The sequence below is a fragment of the Hipposideros armiger genome, unplaced genomic scaffold, assembly GCF_001890085.2.
Source record: "Hipposideros armiger isolate ML-2016 unplaced genomic scaffold, ASM189008v1 scaffold_266, whole genome shotgun sequence".
NCBI lineage: Eukaryota > Metazoa > Chordata > Mammalia > Chiroptera > Hipposideridae > Hipposideros > Hipposideros armiger.
This window is the reverse complement of record NW_017731616.1, coordinates 1,612,864-1,631,213: the sequence shown is the minus strand read 5'-3', so window position 1 is coordinate 1,631,213 and position 18,350 is coordinate 1,612,864. Positions and strand designations below refer to the sequence as shown.

The 18,350-nt window shown below is 33.9% G+C and overlaps 1 protein-coding gene across 1 annotated transcript in view; it reads right to left on the bottom strand.

The window, feature by feature from the left end:
* Positions 1-18,350, bottom strand: part of DCAF17 (DDB1 and CUL4 associated factor 17) — a 35,689-nt gene that overhangs the window by 9,177 nt on the left and 8,162 nt on the right. The window contains exons 4-10 of the mRNA XM_019656798.1: positions 16,314-16,450; positions 15,269-15,347; positions 14,391-14,480; positions 12,085-12,189; positions 11,683-11,788; positions 4,409-4,551; positions 992-1,101 (exon numbers count right to left, since the gene is read on the bottom strand). Coding sequence (XP_019512343.1) covers positions 992-1,101; positions 4,409-4,551; positions 11,683-11,788; positions 12,085-12,189; positions 14,391-14,480; positions 15,269-15,347; positions 16,314-16,450 — 770 coding nt within the window. The remainder of the gene's footprint in view (positions 1-991; positions 1,102-4,408; positions 4,552-11,682; positions 11,789-12,084; positions 12,190-14,390; positions 14,481-15,268; positions 15,348-16,313; positions 16,451-18,350) is intronic.

Here is an 18,350-nt window from a genome sequence, read left to right as displayed (position 1 = left end):
CCAGAGACCAAGAGATCAGATTATATTTTAAATTACTCAATTAGTTATCTTAATTAGTGCCAATATTTAAAAGTGCCTATCTTTTAAAACCTGGCAAAAAGGTGCACACTCTTTGTGGACCTTATTTTCTTAACTCAAACAAATACTAAGAGATGGGTGGTAACGAACATTAAAAGTAAAGTTTACTAAAGCTGATCCACAGTTTTTAAGACTTTTGTTTGTTTGTTTTTAGCTGAGTCATCCTGCCATCTGTTGGCAGATCATCGGCAGCTCAGCTCGGGCCAGGAATCGAACCGGTGACCCTGTTGCTCAGAGCTTGCACTCTTGAGCAAGCTCTTAACCAACTGAGCCACTCGGGCCGGCAATTTTTAAGACTTTTGATAAACTATCATAATCTTATTTCATTAAATCCTGTCATCCTCCTTATAATTGATCCAGAGAAGCAGACTAATTATCATGAAGTGTAAGGAATAAAGAAGGCAGACAATGCCCTTCTTATTCAACAAATACTTACTGAGCACCCAGGCTACTAAGCACTATGCTCAGTGCTGGGATTACAGGTGTGAGAGCTCATAATTTCAAAGCTATTGCAATAGATATTTAAACAGGTAATCACAGAAATACTCATAATTAATTAAAATTGCTGTAAGTATTACAGAGAGAGATTACACAGTGGGTTCAATGGAAATATATTGCGGGGTGGAGGGCTAATTTAGCCAGTATATCAGGAAAGGACGAGTCAATCTGTCATCGTCTTTCACTCATATATCATCCATCAAAGAAGTTATTCAAACGTAATATTTACAAACAGTAATGATGAGGCTACAAGAATCAAGTCAGGTTTTCCAGATGCCAATTTCTGAGAAAGCACCCTACAACCAGTTAATTATTTCTATAATTGGCTCAATAATTAGCTGGGGGAAAATAAAGATGCCAATAAATGCTACCAAAAGCTACTTTTAACTTTAAAGTAGCTAATGAAAATACTCACTTGACCTGATTTGGGCCAACATGTATTATTCTACCAGAAGCATCAGGATGAAAATAGATCCAATCAGATTCTAGAGAGCAACACTCCATTTCTTGGATCCCATTTTTTGCCTGAAGTTGGAAAAAATATTGAAAATAGAGATTAAAAAAAAAAATAATTTTTCTAACCTAACATCAGTGATAGATCAGTAAGCCAAAGGTACAAGGAAAAGAAAATATCAACCAGTTGAACTGGGATGTGCATAAGGGCTGAATTAGGACACTTAAAACTTGAGAAATACAGAACATTTAAATTCAGAAATTTCATAGATTTAGCCTGTACCATACATTGTAGCTCACATATAATAAGTTACTGTATCTCAAGCACTTAATTTCTGTTAGGGACTCCATTAGACATTTAACAGTCATTATTTCACTTGATCTTAACGTCATTCAAAGCATATACTGTTATCTCCATTTTATGAATGAGAAAACTGATATACAAAGGGGATAAATCATTTGTTCAATGTTTTATACCTACTACACAGCAGATCTGACTCCAAAGTCCATGGACTTCCCATTATATAACTCTGCCAGAATTATGCACATGCAGTCCCTTACAACTTCTTCCTCCCTTCCCCATCTGCAACAATCTGTCAATCAAAAGAGTGGGTAGCACGAAAATAAACATGCAACCAAACCTAAAATCTCAGACACAGATCATATACTCTCCTTGGATAAGTCAGATATTAAACTCTAATGGTAAGGAAATGTTCTAATAATGCTTAGCCTTTAAGGTAAGCAGACAGATTTATTTCATGGTAGTATATTTAGATATTAAAACAAAGACAAAGACACCTCCATATGTGATCACATATGTACATAAATGTTTTATCTTATACACAGGAGCACTGGGAACTAATACCAACATGGATACATGAACTTAACTAGATTTACTAAACCACATCATTTAATTTCTTTAATTTCTCCAACATACAATGAAATAATACCATATTAATGTATTAATTCCATTAACATAGAACACTATGTTTTACATATCGCACTAGGCTTTTGTACCTGACATAAACTTAACATAATCCTTGCCATCAAAAAGCTCAGTCAAGAGGAGAGGCAAAAAATAAACAGAATAATAAAGGAGTGTACCAGTCATCGGGCCATACACAGGATATTATCAACCATGTAACCCAGGTGAGAAGAATTTCAGGAAGAGAAAAAGCTTGAATTGAGCCTTAAAGGATGGGCAGAAAATGGCTAGAAAGAAGAGACAGAAAAATTAAAAGCACAGAAGTGGCAATCCCTATAGCATGTATGTGCATAAACATGAGCAGCTGCCAAATTAAATTGTGAAGTATAGTGTCCAGCCATAAGACTGGGGAAGTAGGCTGGGGCTATACCACAGTGCTTTATAGGGCACGCTTTTTAAAAAGATGGAATTTAACACAATTTATGTATCAAATTCAAGAAGGAGCTTTGATTTTTCAAGAATTTTTATAAGTATCCTAATAATCTCTAATAGCAATGGTGCTATTATTACATTTCACATATAACAAAATCAATGCAATTATTGAGATTAACATGTTCATAATGGCAATAGCTCCAGATGCTCCTTTGTTTAATATAAAACATGTAAATACTATGCATATCTTTCTTTAGGAAACTATTCTCTTTATTATAGTATCTATAACATGCAAAAGAAACATTAACTCTCTTTGTGTTAAATTAAAGGTAGCATTATTACCAGATTCTGTAGTTTTTATTATTTGTTCAAATGCTAGATTTTAAAGCTCAGTTTAATTGAAAGCTATGAAACAATTTCTGAATTCTTCAGTTTGGCTGCCTAAGTGTTTTGGGGTTACGTACTGTTCTGAACAACAAGTGGGAAGGTAATGGACATATGCATCATTAAGGTAATGTCACTGCATCAAAGCTGTCTGGCAAAACTTCCCCTGTACTTGGCAATTATTTATAAATATGTTAAAATACAAATCTGACTAAATGTTATATTCAGTTATTATAGGAGAGTACTTGACAGGCATGCTTGATATATGTTGAAAGCTATTTTATACACACATAGATACGTGTGCGTGCGTGCGCGCACACACACACACATGAAAGAGTATGTATTATCAGTTCTTATTTAAGAAGACTATGTACTAAACATCTGAAATGTGAACTGTGCAGGGTTTGACTGGAAGGAAAAGCTAAATTAAAAAGAGATGTGACTGGTCCTAGTGCCTGAAGGATGCCCACTGGCTAGGAGGTGAACAAGCAAACCACAACACCTGTCACAGCAGGAAACTGACCCTAGAGAGTCCATTGTAAAAGAGGAGGATGTCACTCAGCTGGGCCAAACAGGAGCTGCCATATGTGATAAGTAAATGAGAAAACGGAAGGGAACAATGCTCCTACAAAAAGAAAACTAGGAGACACAATACATAGTGTTCTCTGGTGGCCACAATATCAAGGGAAATAGATAAATGGACCCAAGACTGTGTTGATCTTTGGCCTGCTAAAAGGTGACCTGTGACTTTAAAAACCACGAGATCCAACAGTGGCTGACTAAGCAAGATCCTGGAGGAGATGGGTGTGGAATAAATTGAGTCTGCCTCAGAAAAAGTAAATTCATTTGATATATCAAGAGGTTCCAGAAATAAAGTAAATCAGCAATACAAAACAAAAAGGAAACCCCTTCCTCTGTGCACTCACTCTTCAGCACTTATGTCAATCACTGTACTTAATAGCATCTAATTTATGTAAATGTTTGCTTTGAGAGTGGAAGGAAGGGAATGTGTTCCCAGCCACGTCTTGCATACAGTAAGTGCTAAACAAAATTAAATGATAAATCAATGCCTAAATCATTTTTTAAAATGAAGAAAAATTAATTCAACAGGTGGAAATGTCTATTGTCTTACCATGTACCATTTCTTTCTATTTTGCCATAGTAAGAATACCCTTGAAAAGTCAAGTGTTTCAATGCTTACATTGTGACATTAGAGTTCTACCTGATTCTGTTCTGGAAAGCAAATAGCAACAAACTATGAAAAAGAAAAAGCAGAACCAACAACACATTCCACCAGCAATTTCAGAGGCAGGCAGCCTGAATGTCTTCCATCAATGATTCACACTGAAGAGTTTCAGAGATGTTTTGCATGGAATCCCTTGTTGAGAGATTGGGAAGAAAAAAAACCTAAGATATCTCTGGTGTCCTAAAAATTTTTAAGAGTTAATGTTTTAAAATTCTAAAGAGTACACACATGCCTTTGCTATATTCTTTGTATTCTTCTGTACTATACATTGTTCACAAATTATATAAACATTAAAAAGTAACTCTTAAGAACATGGACCTATTACAAAAATAGAGAAGAAAGAATTTCTGATACAAATTTACCACTAAAAGTTCTGATCATTCATGATTTACCAAGGAATTGTCTTTAAGGGCACAAATATGGAAAACTCCTTTCTGTGTCTTCTTATTAGGTGTGATAATGTAATGCCAAGGGTGGCCTCCGATCTGAAAGGCGTTCTCCAGGGAGGATACTTCAAAGAGCAGTGGCGGCGTGTCTATAGAGATGGGCAAAAGGAATTCATTAGTTTTCTCTGTTCTGGTAGCCTTGGAACATCCATTAACTAATTCAACCTTTCTTTGCATGCATCATCTATGAGTTTTCATTAATGAAAAATTACTATGTTTAAGGAAATAAAATACAATCAGGAAAAAGGCTTATTGCTAAGAAAAGAGAAAGCTGGTAGGAAACAAATTGTTAGCCTATGAGTCAATTTTCTAGTCATCTGTTTTCAGGGCATGTGTGAGATGTAGCTGAGTGGAGATAAAGGGTGGGCTGAAGGTGCTTATGATGGCAAAAATGACACCGTACGCCCTAAAAAGCAGCTGCCAATTACTACACATCTATTATGTACAAGACTCTGGGTTACATACTATCTCCAACTCTCGTAACAATTCTACAAGGTAATTAGGTCCAGTAATTCTTTTAAATGTGAGGAAGACATCTTTCATATTCTAGATTAACAGGTTATACTTAGCAAACTTTACAAGAGTAGTCTTGCTTAAAATTTCCAGTGTAGCTATTAGTCACATTGAATGTAACCACTTAGGATAGGTCCTGTCACAGTGGAAGTTTTATTAAAGCATAGCCATTACTACTATTATCATTAGACAAGTTAACTTTAACGTAGTTTAGAAACATCTAGTCATTGTCTTTTGGAGATTCATCATAAAAGAAATTTTATTTCTCATTTTATTGTGCTTAGCTTTATTACACTTCGTGTGTGTGTGTGTGTGTGTGTGTGTGTGTGTGTGTGTGTGTATAAACTGAAGGCAAGACTGTCTACAAGAAAAAAGATTACAACTTGCTTTATTGCAATCCTCGCTTTGTTACACTGGACTAGAACCGAACTCACAATACCTCTGACCTATTCCTGTACTTGCTTTATTGCAACAGTCTGAAACCAAACCCACGATATCTCCGAGGTATGCTTATTACTTGTTGGTATTTCTTAGTCTTCTTACATGACAATTAATTTTAGGTAGAGCGTAACAGATTTACTCTCAGAGAAATGCATAAGTGGAGGTTGCAGCAGCTCTAGAAGAGAATTCCTTTTGAGCAGCACTTGGTCTGTCTGGGCAGGTGCCTAATCTATGACTTCTTTGTTTACCTCTTTAACTTGAGAGTTTAATCTTTGATTTATGAGGCCACCACTGTCAGTAAAGAGGCTTGTCTTAGGGAGACCATTTACTCAAGAGTCATATGACATATAGAAATTTGTGCTTTGTTAGGCCTTTTCATAATGACCACTTACTACTTAGGGCTATGCATAGGAAAAAAACAAATAATGAAAAGTGAGCTCATAAACTGACAATCTTGAGGAGAAGAGACAGATATAAACATATCAAATATATTTGAAGCATTATTTCTTTTAACCTTTTAAAAAAGGGTAATATTCTTAATATATAAAAAGGTCTTTTTAAGTAGTAAGAAAAATATGAACACCTTAATAGAAAAATAGGCAAAGGACATCAGTAGGTAAATTATGAAAGAATATAAATATCATATGTGATAATATGGTGGCTACCAAATGATGGTGGCTGAGGAAAATAAGAAATATATATATATATGGTTGTCAGAAAAGTCGACGTATTTAGTCTATGTTTTCAAAGGTCATTTATTTATATAAAGAACAAAGAACAATGATATATTGCCCGTTTTGTTCAATAATCTTTTGCCATCTTTCAATGAGCTTCATAATTCCTCGTTCATAGAAGGACCTGTCTTTATTTGCGAAACACTGAACAAGGTGCTGATTTACAGCCTCATCTGAATTGAACATTATACTACTCAAGGAGTTTTGAAGAGAGTGAAACCAGTGGAAGTGTGACGGTGCAAAGTCAGGTGAATATGGTGGGTGTGGCAACACATCCCACCCAAGCTCCAATAATTTTTGACGGGTGATCAAACTTGTGTGTGGTCTCGCATTGTCGCAATGGAACACAACTCCTTTACAATTAACAAGCTCTGGACGTTTCTGGATGATGGATTCGTTCAAACTGTCCAATTGCCGACAGTACACATTCAAATTGATTCTTTGGTTCCTTGGTAAGAGCTCTAAAAACACAACACCTTTAAAATCCCACCACACCGAGAGCATAACCTTCCTCTGATGAATGTCTGCTTTCGATGTCGTTTGAGGCGAATCATCACATCGGGACCAAGACCATTTGTGCACCACATTGTTGTAAACAATCCACTTCTTATCACCAGTGATCATCAGTCGCTTCAAAAAAGGATCGTTTTCCTCACGTTTAATGAGCATATTGCAGATGTTTATATGCACCATCAAATGAACTTGAGTTCATGCCGAACCCAAATATCAAGCTTGCTTACATATCCCAGCTTCTTCAGGTGGTTGTGAACACTTGAATGACGGATGTTCAATGTTCCTGCAATCTCTCGTGTCGTGTAACGTGGGTTTGACTGGATCAATGCCTTTATTTTGTCGTCATCAACCTCGGTGGGTCTCCCTGACTGAGGAGCGTCGTTGATATCAAAATCATCAGCATTTGGAATTTCATGAGCCATCGTTGGCACTGACATCCTTGTAGAGCATTGTCACTGTAAACTTTATGCAACTTTTCACAAGCTTGATGCGTGTTCTTCCCTTTATGGAAGTAAAACAGTAAAATATGGCAAAAATTCACAGTTTGGTCTTCCATCTTCAGCTTGTTGCAAAATCTCCAAAACTCAACCAAATTGCTCAATTTTTTTTTTAGAGTGAAGCTAGAACTGTCAGCTGTCAAATGACATAGTAATAACATAGATGCGAATGACTCTAGTACTTCCAAAAATGAACTAGTGCCATCTGTTGCAAACATGCGTCATGACTTTTCCGACAACCTAATATATATATATTTCAAGTTTGAATTTGGGGTTAAACAATTAAGTAGATATGTTGTAGAGAATATAAAAATGGTATTCAAAATTTTTAAAAATGAATTCAATAAAAAGAACTTAAGAAGAAATACTTTAAAGGGCTGGCCGAGTGGCTCAGTTGGTTAAGAGCTCATTCAAGAGTGTGAGCTCTGAGCAACAGCGGTTCAAATCCAGGCCCGAGCTTAGCAGCCACTGAGCTGCCAACAGGTGGCAGGATGGCTCAGCTAAAAAAAAAAAAAAAAAAGAGTTTTCCCAGCAGTTGCTAAAAATGGCCCAGAAGTAGCAGCAGACTATGCTCACCACAACTCTGATGAGTTCCCACCAACCTTAAGAGCCCAAATATTGAACTCTAATACTATTCTCAATTTTTTAAAAAACGTCCTAGAAGTTCTCAGAGAGTAGCTGATTCACATCTTGTGGTGAGGAAATGGGTGTGAACCATCCAGTTGTTGCTAGTAAGGATATTTACAAGGATTTCAGGGTCATGTTAAAAGAATAAGAGAGTAAGCAAAAGGAGTTCCTTCTGTCTAGACTGTGAAGAAAGACATTAAAAACTAAAATAGTATAATTAACTATTATTAATTATAATGCTTTGAGTGTGTGAAAGGTTGATACTTCAAAGGGGAGTTACAACTTAAACTGCACAAAATGATGGTTTATTGTTTATAAAAGAAAAATGGCTATAATGGGATAATTTTTTCTGTAATTTTAGAATATAGGAGATTGTTACATTTGTTACTTGGTATACATGTGAATATATCTGGGATCAATTCTTCGAAATGGAATTGCTCAAGGGGTATATGCATTTAAAATTTTGATACACATTCACAAAATTGTCTTCCACAATGGGCCTCAACAGTAAATGAAAGTACCTCTTCTATACTTTTGCCAATTTAACTTTTTGATATTTGAGAATCTGAAAAGACATATTTTATAAATATTTTAATTTGCATTTCTCTTATCAGTGACATTGGGCTGTGCCCTTTTCTAATGAAAAGCCATTTATACTTCCTTTTCTTTTGCACAATAGCCTTTGCTCATTTTTTTTTGTCGTGCTGTCACTTTTTCTTATTGAGCTGTAGACCTCTTTACATATTGAGGATCTAAGCACTTTATAGTCTGCTTTGCAAATGTGTCCCATTTGTTGTTTGATTTTTGAGTTGGTTTGTTGTGTGTATGTTTTTGTTTGTTTTGCCATACAGAACTTTTATTTTTATATAACCAGACTTATCAATTCTTTTATGGCTCTGGGTTTTGTGTCATACTTAGAAAGGTTTACCCCACTCTGAACTAAAAAGATTCTCCCAAGTTTTTTTACAAAGCTTTTAAATCTTTGATCCATTTATTATTTATTTTAGTATAAGAGTGAGATAAGACTCAAGTTTTATTATTTTCACAAGACCATCTATTAAATAATATAATGGAATAGGTGGAAATTAATATTTGTTATATATTAACATTGAAGAGTTGGTCTACAAAAAATGCAATATAAAATGAATCTCAAAAATAATATGCTGAGTGAAACAAGCCAGACAAAAAAGGGCACATCAAATGATCCAATTTACATGAAACTCTAGAAAACATAAATTTAATCTATAGTGAAAGAAAACAGATCATTGGTTGCCTAAGGCCGGGGTTTGGGGAGGAAACTGACTGGGAGGACACAGGGGAGCATTTGGGGGTGATGAAAAGACTCTAAATCTTGATTGTAGTGGTGGTTCCTGTGTATATACATTTGGTAAAACTCAAATTATACAATTAAAATGAGTGCATTTAAATGCATATAAATTATCCCTCAACAGAGTTGATTTATTAAAAAGCAAGAAGCGAGTTATGAAAGAGTATTTACAGTATGATTCCTTTTGGTTTTAGACGCATAGAAATATACACATTATAAGATTAGGAATAAAAACACTCTAAGATGATAACAGTTAACTCCACACAGGAGGGCTTGAGTGTTTTAAATTTTTTAAATTTCATTTACCTTTACTTTCTAATTTTTCTTTAATAAAAATGAACTTCTTTGCACTAAAAAAAAGTTACTGAAAGTTAAAATGAGTATTATTTTGTACAGACCTTAATGATCCTAAAAAATAAATTTAGACAAATGAATTTTATTCTCCATTTGAAAAACAAAAACACTCAAACTTTCCAATAAAACATGCTACTTTTCTTAGCCAAATACCTGAAATCAACGATTTATAAGGTGTGATAAAAAAATATGGTGAATGTTTAAATTTAAAAGAAAAATTTACAGTAAAAGACACATTGCCATAAATCCCCCTCTCAAAACTCCCTCACTTCGAACATACTTATCCCATCATTCTTGCCACTTTCTGAAGCAGTTCTGGAAGTCCTCTTTCATGAGTGTCTTTAGTTGTGCTGTTGTGGCTGCCTCGATGTCCTGAATCAATTCAAAACATTTACCTTGCATGGTCATTTTGACTTTGGGAAGGAGCCAGAAGTCACATGGTGCCAGATCCAGTGAATAAGGTGGATGAGGACACACTGTAATGTTTTTATTTGACAGAAATTGCTGTACCAGAAGCAATGTATGACACAGAGTATTGTCATGATGGAGAATGAAGAAAAGACACTAGGAAAGAGGACTTCCAGAACTGCTCCAGAAAGTGGCAGAAGTTTGGGATAAGCGTGTTCAAAGCGAGGGGGATAATTTTGAGGGGTATTAATGGCAATGTGTCTTTTACTGTAGTATTTTTTTTTAATTTAAACATTCACCTTATTTTGTGATCACACCTCGTATGATCAGTACAGTGACAAGTGATTTCATAGGTCATGTTTTCAAACATTACTTTAAAGTTAAGAAAAGTGAGGCCAAGAGAAGTTAGGTAATTTGCCTACCATCACACTCAGTTTCTAGTCAGGTTTCACTATTACTACTAGCAGACGAAAATTCTGATCCCAAATCCAGTCCTCTTCCTATAAACAGGGAGCTTCCTAATCCAGGGCACAATCCTTCAGGCTCTATGTGCTTTGTCTTTATCAGCCTGTTCTTTGTTTTACTCATTTATTCTCTGCATTTCAATAAGAACAGAAGAATTTTGCGAAATTCTTTTCAAAATAACTAATTTCAGTTACAACTAGAGCCTGTCAGTTTACAATTCTTAATAGATTTCTGCTGGCGTATTTGTAATGAATATAGAAAGTATTGCTAGGCTGAGCTTTCACAAAACTGCGTAATTCAGCTAGTCCAAAGCACTTAAAAACTTGAGTAATTTTTTAAATACCTATTTTGCATTTCTTGGATAACTTAATTGGTTATATTGAACTCTCGGTAGTTTTTACAGTTTGTCATTTATTACTAAAAAGAACACCTCCTTTCTAACAAATAAATCTTCTGTTTCTGTTTCTTGATCTGTTGATATATTGTTAAATAATGATAGAAAAAAATTATTTTCTTATTCTGCCTATATTAGAAAACCCTTTGGAGTTTCACCTAAATATATGTTTATTAGTTGGAAATAAAAGGAAACATCTTCACTATGATAAGAATGACTCTTAATGAGCTAAGAATAAAGATAAACAGATATTAGGATCATAAAATGTTTTATTTTTAAATTTACTCATGTGATTTTTATATTTCTTTGTGAACATTAAACCATCTTTGTATTCCTAAGATGAACTCTGGTCAGTCACGGCTTATTTCTTTTAACAAACACTGCTTCATTTAAGTAATAGTTGATTTCTTTTTTATTAAACTGCTGAATTTGATAAGCTAAAATAGAATATTTTTATTATATTTGTAGAATTATGTATAATTTTCTTTTTTGGGCTTTGTCAATCCTTAAGTATAATAAGGTCTCTGTGTCTAAGCTCTATGTTCAAATGGAATGGTAATTACACTTTCCTTGGAAACCACCTTTTTCGAGGTGAGTAAATTTTATAGAATTATAAAATATTAAGTGATAAGGGAGCAAAGAGGGTATCACTTGCTGTAACTCATCACTTTGCAGATAAGGAAATCAAGACCAGAGAGGTAAAGTGATTTGCCTAAGGTCACTGATCTCTGGCCAAGCAAGGCCCAGCATCTTCAGGCCTTCGGTTCAATGAATAACTGGTAGATTTTTGTCAACACATATTCAATAGCAAGAAATACGCTGCATAGGAGTAAAATGAATTCAGTTTGTAATTAAATGATAAGAAAAACATTTGGATGAATACAATTCATAACTATTTATATGACCACTTATTGTTTAAGGTGAAAAAAATACTAGAGTCGCCATACCTGTGATTTTAATATTACAAGGAATGCCAAAAGGAGCCTCTCCCACAGTTCCAGTAGTCCCACCCCATCTGCATGCACACCCTAAGTCAAGTTTCTGTTGCATGAACTAAAAACAAAACAAAACAAAAATGGTGTCTTTAGCTCCTACTTATTTCCTGTCTGGAGAGAGAAAATAAAACAAATCCCTAAGTATACGACAGAGGAAATGTCTTTATTTATTCAAGGGCCTGTTTATCGTCCCACCCCTCTATTAAAGGTTACTGTGTCTTTCTGCATTTACATAGTTTTGTAGAGTTGAAATTTACACAAGTGCCTTACTCTAAAAGCATCTCATTAAAAAACATCATACCTTAGTCCAAACCACAAGTTAATTATAATATGGCAAATTCCGGGTTTTTCTACCTGTTCAGTGATGGCTTGGAAGCTATAGAGTCTGACCAGTCCCGAGCTGTACATCACAATCAGTATTCCATGAGATAAGGTAGCATCTGTAACACTCCCGAAAATCTGAGGGGAAAGGTAGATATCACCTTAGAAAAGACCAGAAGGCCAATCCTCTGAGTGTTCACAGTGGTTTGTGCATTTTTTTAATATTCAGGGCACCACTAAAACACGGCTGCCTAGCATTATAAATTAATTATAATTTAGAAACTTGAAACTATGGTGTTATTAGGGTTGAGGGGTAAGCCACTGGAGTCTCAGACTAGAGCCCTAATGGAAGTGTAGTAGTACAAACCCCTCAGAATGATACAGCAGCACTTGTTTGCTTTATACATTTGCTTTAGAGTTTTGTCAGTAGCTTTTTAATAACAAATCCTATTCCTCATGGATACAGGTATACACTGAGTCCATCTAATTCTAAATGAGTATTTACTCTACCATGCAGATCTTGCCAGAGACCTATTCTTTATGCTAAAATGCTATTTATAAAGAAACTTATTTTTCAGCTAATCAGAGGGTGAAAAGATTGATCTAAGAAAGTAATTCTAATGAGAAATAGCCCTAACTCCAGAATTTTATCATTCCCTTGTTCTTTAAATCTCTAATACTATTTAATTGTTCGGTCATATAAAAATTAAACATGTTAAATACAAAACACCTACTGAGCCATTTAGCCTAGCTGAACTTGAGTAAGACTTTTGTTCATTGTTCCCTTTCTGTTTCTGTTTTATGCAGACCCTGTCATGATTCTCCAAAGAGCTGTGATAAAGTACTTGATTCTGTGCCTATTTTAATATTTAACAAATGCCAACATAGACAAATAGTCATAGCAATGAAAGAACTAGAAATTAAGTGAAAATCTGTTTCTATTTCTAGTTAAGACAAATTAGTGAAGATTTACTACCCCAATAAATAGTTCAAAGTACATTCTAAACTTGGCCCGTGGCTAGCCTTATCGTGCATGGTAAGTGAAAGGTATACTTCAAGTCTAAGAAACTGTAATCAAAACTAAATCCCTCAAATGATAATCTTGGACATGTGGGAATCAATAGAAACTATTTATAACTTTGCTAAGTGTTCATTCCTATTGTAGACTGTAATAAGCATACACAATTAGTTAATCCACAAGCATGAGGACAATGACATTCATGAGTTGTGTTTTGGTCATCCCTTCGAAGGTAAATTATAGTTTGCTTTGATCTTGACTAGCTCATGACTTTTTATTCAATGATCCTCCTTCCCCAGTTTTGAGGGAAGAACTTGTGTAATACAAACATAGTTTCAAATAATGACCTATAAGAAAGTAGCCACTCTATCTGAAAATTTGGATTATACTTTGGAGTCAAATCTAGGATCAAATTCCAGCCCCTCCACTTACTACGAGCTTCTAGTTGAATCCATTATATGTTACAATGTTGTAAAACACTCAAACTGCCTGGTACAAAACAAACAATTAATAAATAACTACTATTATTTTTTAGTCTTTAGGCAGTTTAGTGTATTATGCTTATATAATATAAACTTTTAAAAATACACTCATTTATGAATATTAGTGGGTCCTGAAGAACTGTCTTTTATATTACTACATAGGTGCTTGATTATAGACTTGTAGAATAGACTAACAAATAACTATTTACCCGAATAAGTAATAAGTTTTTAAAGGAAAGTAGGAAACTATTCTTTTGCTCAAAGGAAATCTGTCCTTTCTTTCCTCCCATATATACCCCCTACAAATCAAGAAGAATGGCAACAACAAAACTGAATGGAAACTGAAATGGAAACCCAAAACTGAATGAGTTGGAAATTTTAAATATTTAATTATAAGGTTTGTTTATATATCAAAAGTTTTACACCTATACCTTACAATTAAAATGAGGCATTTTATTGCAGCTTTTTACCTTTCTTTAATGATCATTTTTAACAAGCTTTGGAATAGTCCTCTAAAAATAAATACCTTACTCATCTCATAATTTTATAAAATAGTGGTTTGTTAATGACCACAGGTATTCAACACTATCCACTTGAGAGGCATAAAAACATGCAGAAAGATAAAGGGATGATTAGGCTTTCCTCCCATGTTAAATGTTCTCATATTTTGATCTGAAGTAAACTAGGTCAGCAAGCTTTTTACAGTCAGGGGAACAGCAAGCTTTTTACAGTCAGGGGAACATTTGCAATCAAAAACACCTAATAAGCAATTAAATGATGACATTACATCTTATTGTCAAAAAATTAATGTTGCAATTAAGTCAGAAATGAGTTCTTACCTTTTTGCTGATCTCCAGAATCCCTATGAGTGAAAAAGGTAGAACATGGAACACTGCAAGGTACAGCAAAACAGGCTGTTGAATGCCTGCCTGGAAGGAAAGACGAAAATTACAGGCAGCTCTCAAGAGTATTTCAGAAATGCTCTGTTTTCATGAGTCGAAAACATCTACCTGTCCTAACATGAAGTTGTGTAGATGTTTTCATGAATTGAAAACATCCATCTATCTACTCGTACACTGCAAAGTTATTTAAGCAGGATATAGGCATACAGGTTCAAAATGCGTCCACTACACCTTCAGCCCTTCAGACACACACATGCACATACACACAAAAATTTATAAAAGTAAACATTTCTTAGCAACAAAATATATTTAATGTGCTGTACAACAAAAACATATTTTATATACTATAAAACAAAATATATTTTATATTGTATAATATATTACTATATAATACAAATTAACATATATTTTAATGTAATATATTAATAATTTATATTGTAAATTGGAATTCTGACAATGAAGAGCCTAATCAAAAGACAACAGTTTTCATGGTCATATCATCTGAAAGTAAATTGACATATTTATATGAAATAAGAAAAAACATCAACAATAAAAATGTGAGTGATTTCTCTGCTTGAAGAGGGTCACTTCCTTACTTTGAAGAACAAGGTCCAGTCAATTTTTTTCCACTGGAATGGGAAATAATATGTTGTACTACCCCAGAATGGCTTGAAGAGAATTTGTAAAGTTTGTGGTAAACAACTTTTACAGCATGCTTCAGAAAGCAAAGATCATTAGTTCTTTCATGATAAATCTGCAGACAAATGCCTATGGAAACAAATTCTTCATTTTATTGAATATTTAAAGGTGTCTACCTGCCGGGCCAATGCTGAGCCTTTGTTCTGAGCTGACTTGACTGCAATGACTTCTTGAGGGGTGTCCCAGCTCAAATATCTTTTAAAAAAATGAAAAGAAGTTTATTCATTTGAGTCAGTTTCCTAATACTTAAAATTGAAATATAATAGCTATTTTATAAGTAACCACTTTTTTAGTTACTTAAATTATAAAAGTCAAGTATTTTAAAAACAAGTTGCTAAAAGAATTTCCTTCAGATACTTACATGAACATAATCCTATAAAAGATATCATTTTAATTCTTCTAGTATTTCAATAAATACTGTTTAATCTAACAGTATTAAAAATTTAGAAAACAAAACAACCATTCCTGCTTTTAAAATGGAAGTTATAAAAAGCATTAAAAATGTTACTTTCACATTTTGTATGCACACATTCACTCCAAAAATTTGTATCTAATTTATAATACCAATAGTTAAAAATAAGAGTTCTTAGATTGTACTACCGTGTTTCCCTGAAAATAAGATTGAGTCTTATATTAATTTTTACTCCAACAATCTACATTTATTCATTTATTCATGTACAAAAATCTACATTTATTCAAACAGTCATGTCTGGCTGACAATCTTAACTGGGGCTTATGTTTGGGGTAGGGCTTATATTACAAGCATTCTAAAATTCATGCTTTATTTTCTGGTTAGGGCTTATTTTTGGGGAAACATGGTAGGCAGGTAATTTAACTGAAACAGACAAGCCTTAAGGAAAATCTACCATAAAGTATGTCCTACATATAAAATACTATTAGTAGACGGGAAACACAGGAAAATTTTTTTAAGTTTATCTGCCAACTAATACAGGTTAGTTACTTATGAGGGATACAAAGAAAATTATAAAGGGTCTCTCTATCCTCAGATCTTCAAATGTAATCATGAGGGGAGAAAGAGAACAGGTTTATAATTGAAGACTCAGATATACAATGGAAACTAAACAAACAAACCAACCAACCAACCTTGAAATATCTTGGGCCACAAGTCTCAAATTTTTATAATAAAGTCACAGATAATACCTGAATTTGCAATATGAAGCAAGATATATCTTCTCAAGGACTTTTCCTGTAGTTGCTGATATACGAAGTAGCCAGTTATGAGCAGTCAGGGCTATGAGTGAGGATTTATAATCTGACGGATTGGCCTGCATTTCCCCCTAGAATAATGAGGTGTAAAAATGAAACTACTTGGTCATGAACAATTGGCAGTACTCATTGTCCATAGAAAATAGCTAAAGACTTAAAGAAATAATCAAATAAGTAAACCTAAGAAGAAATAGTAAATGCACAAATAGAGAATTAAGACAAGGAAATATAAGATTGTGGGTAATTATTTTCATCATTAACTTATTGAACTTATTTATATAAAGTGCTTAAACTGTACCTGAAAGAACTTATTACTCTTATTATCATTTATCAAGTATTCAACAAGTGTTAACCAATCATTAATAGTAGGAGTATTACTAATGATACTCTTATGACAACAAGTTCTTAAAACTATATAGAGTAGCATAGCAATTAAGAGTCATCTGCTAGAACAGACATTTCTTTATTCTAAGACTTGTTTTCCTTTTGATAGAAGTCAAAATGGCAAAAGGGAAAATTATCCCATTATCCACTGTGACTCTATTCTAACCCCAAATGAAAAAGCTAGAATCCAGAATCAAGGCAGCCAGAGAACAGAAGATGGGCCTGGTTTTAAAGATGACCTATGTCACCAATGAATTACTCCCCCTAGAGGGAGAGGATAGCTGCTTCGGCATACCTGCCACTGAAGAGCTACCACAAGGTGGAAGTCTAAGGCAGGGAGAGAGAGAGAAGCAAAGGGTTCTACTTTGATTTGTGGAATAAAAAGGAAGTTCAAAAAGGAATGTTAGGATAGGTAGGTTGAAATTAATCTAGTATTTCTAGTATTTGCTTAGGCTGTAAGTGAACAGAAAAAAAATGATGGCATATTTATTTTAATATATGTTCCTAAAGATTTGTCTTGTTAGGGAAACAAATTAGGTTTTTTGTTTGTTTGTTTTTGGTGTTTTGGTTTTGTATGTATGTGTGTTTTTACATTTATTAACTACTGAAAGTCCTACACTAAATTCACAGGCAATGTTGTAAATTTTTTATTCTATGGTGTCTTATGCATGTATCATCTCATTGAGATTTTTAAGTTTTTAAAAATGTACTATTTATATTTTTAAGAGAATATGAAGGAGCATATATAATAGGTTTGAACTATTTTCCTAAACCCAAAGTTATATTGCACACATTGTCTCAGAAAGGAAGCATGCTAACATAAACATAGTTTCACATCAGTATGTTAAAAACAATGCAATATGCTTCTTAGTGTTTCTTAATGGAAAATCTTGCTTCACTTCAAATGAGAATAAAATGTTTAAAGGGAAGTAAGACTATTAATTAGGTTTCTAAAAACTTCATTTTTACAGGATTGCTCTAAATTTTTGGTGGCTTTGTACTAGTGTCTTCAAAACCTTTGTCAATTAAAAACTTTGTCATTCTCCTCCCTGTACCAATAAAAATGGGTTAAAAGGCTTTAGATGTTACAGGTGCAACAGTTATTTTTAGCTTTCAGTAAGGAGTTGGGGAAGAAAACATAGATTTAAAGCTTTCTGATTTGTAAAAAAAAGAGCCTCCTATGAACACAGAATAAGTGACCAGGGGGAAAAAAAGCGATAGCTCCAGAAAAACACAATTTTATGTAAAAATAAGTTATTTAAAAAAATAATTTTAATGTAAATTCAATGTGTTGCCTTCTTATCCTTCAAACATTATTTCTGGTCACATACTGTAAGTTCTAATATTTTTCCTAAAGAACAACCAGCCAGAATCAAAAACTTGATTAATTTGTTGCAGTTTTTCCTAAGTGCATTTCTTAGAACACTGATCCCATGGAAGACTAATATTTAGAAATATATCTCAAAAAAAGGAAGTCATGGGCCAGCCGAGTAGCGTGTTGGTTAAGAGCTGGCTTGGGATGCCAGAGGGCCCCGGTTCAGATCCCACATATGAGGGCCAGTGACACTGCCCTCTACAGCTAAGATG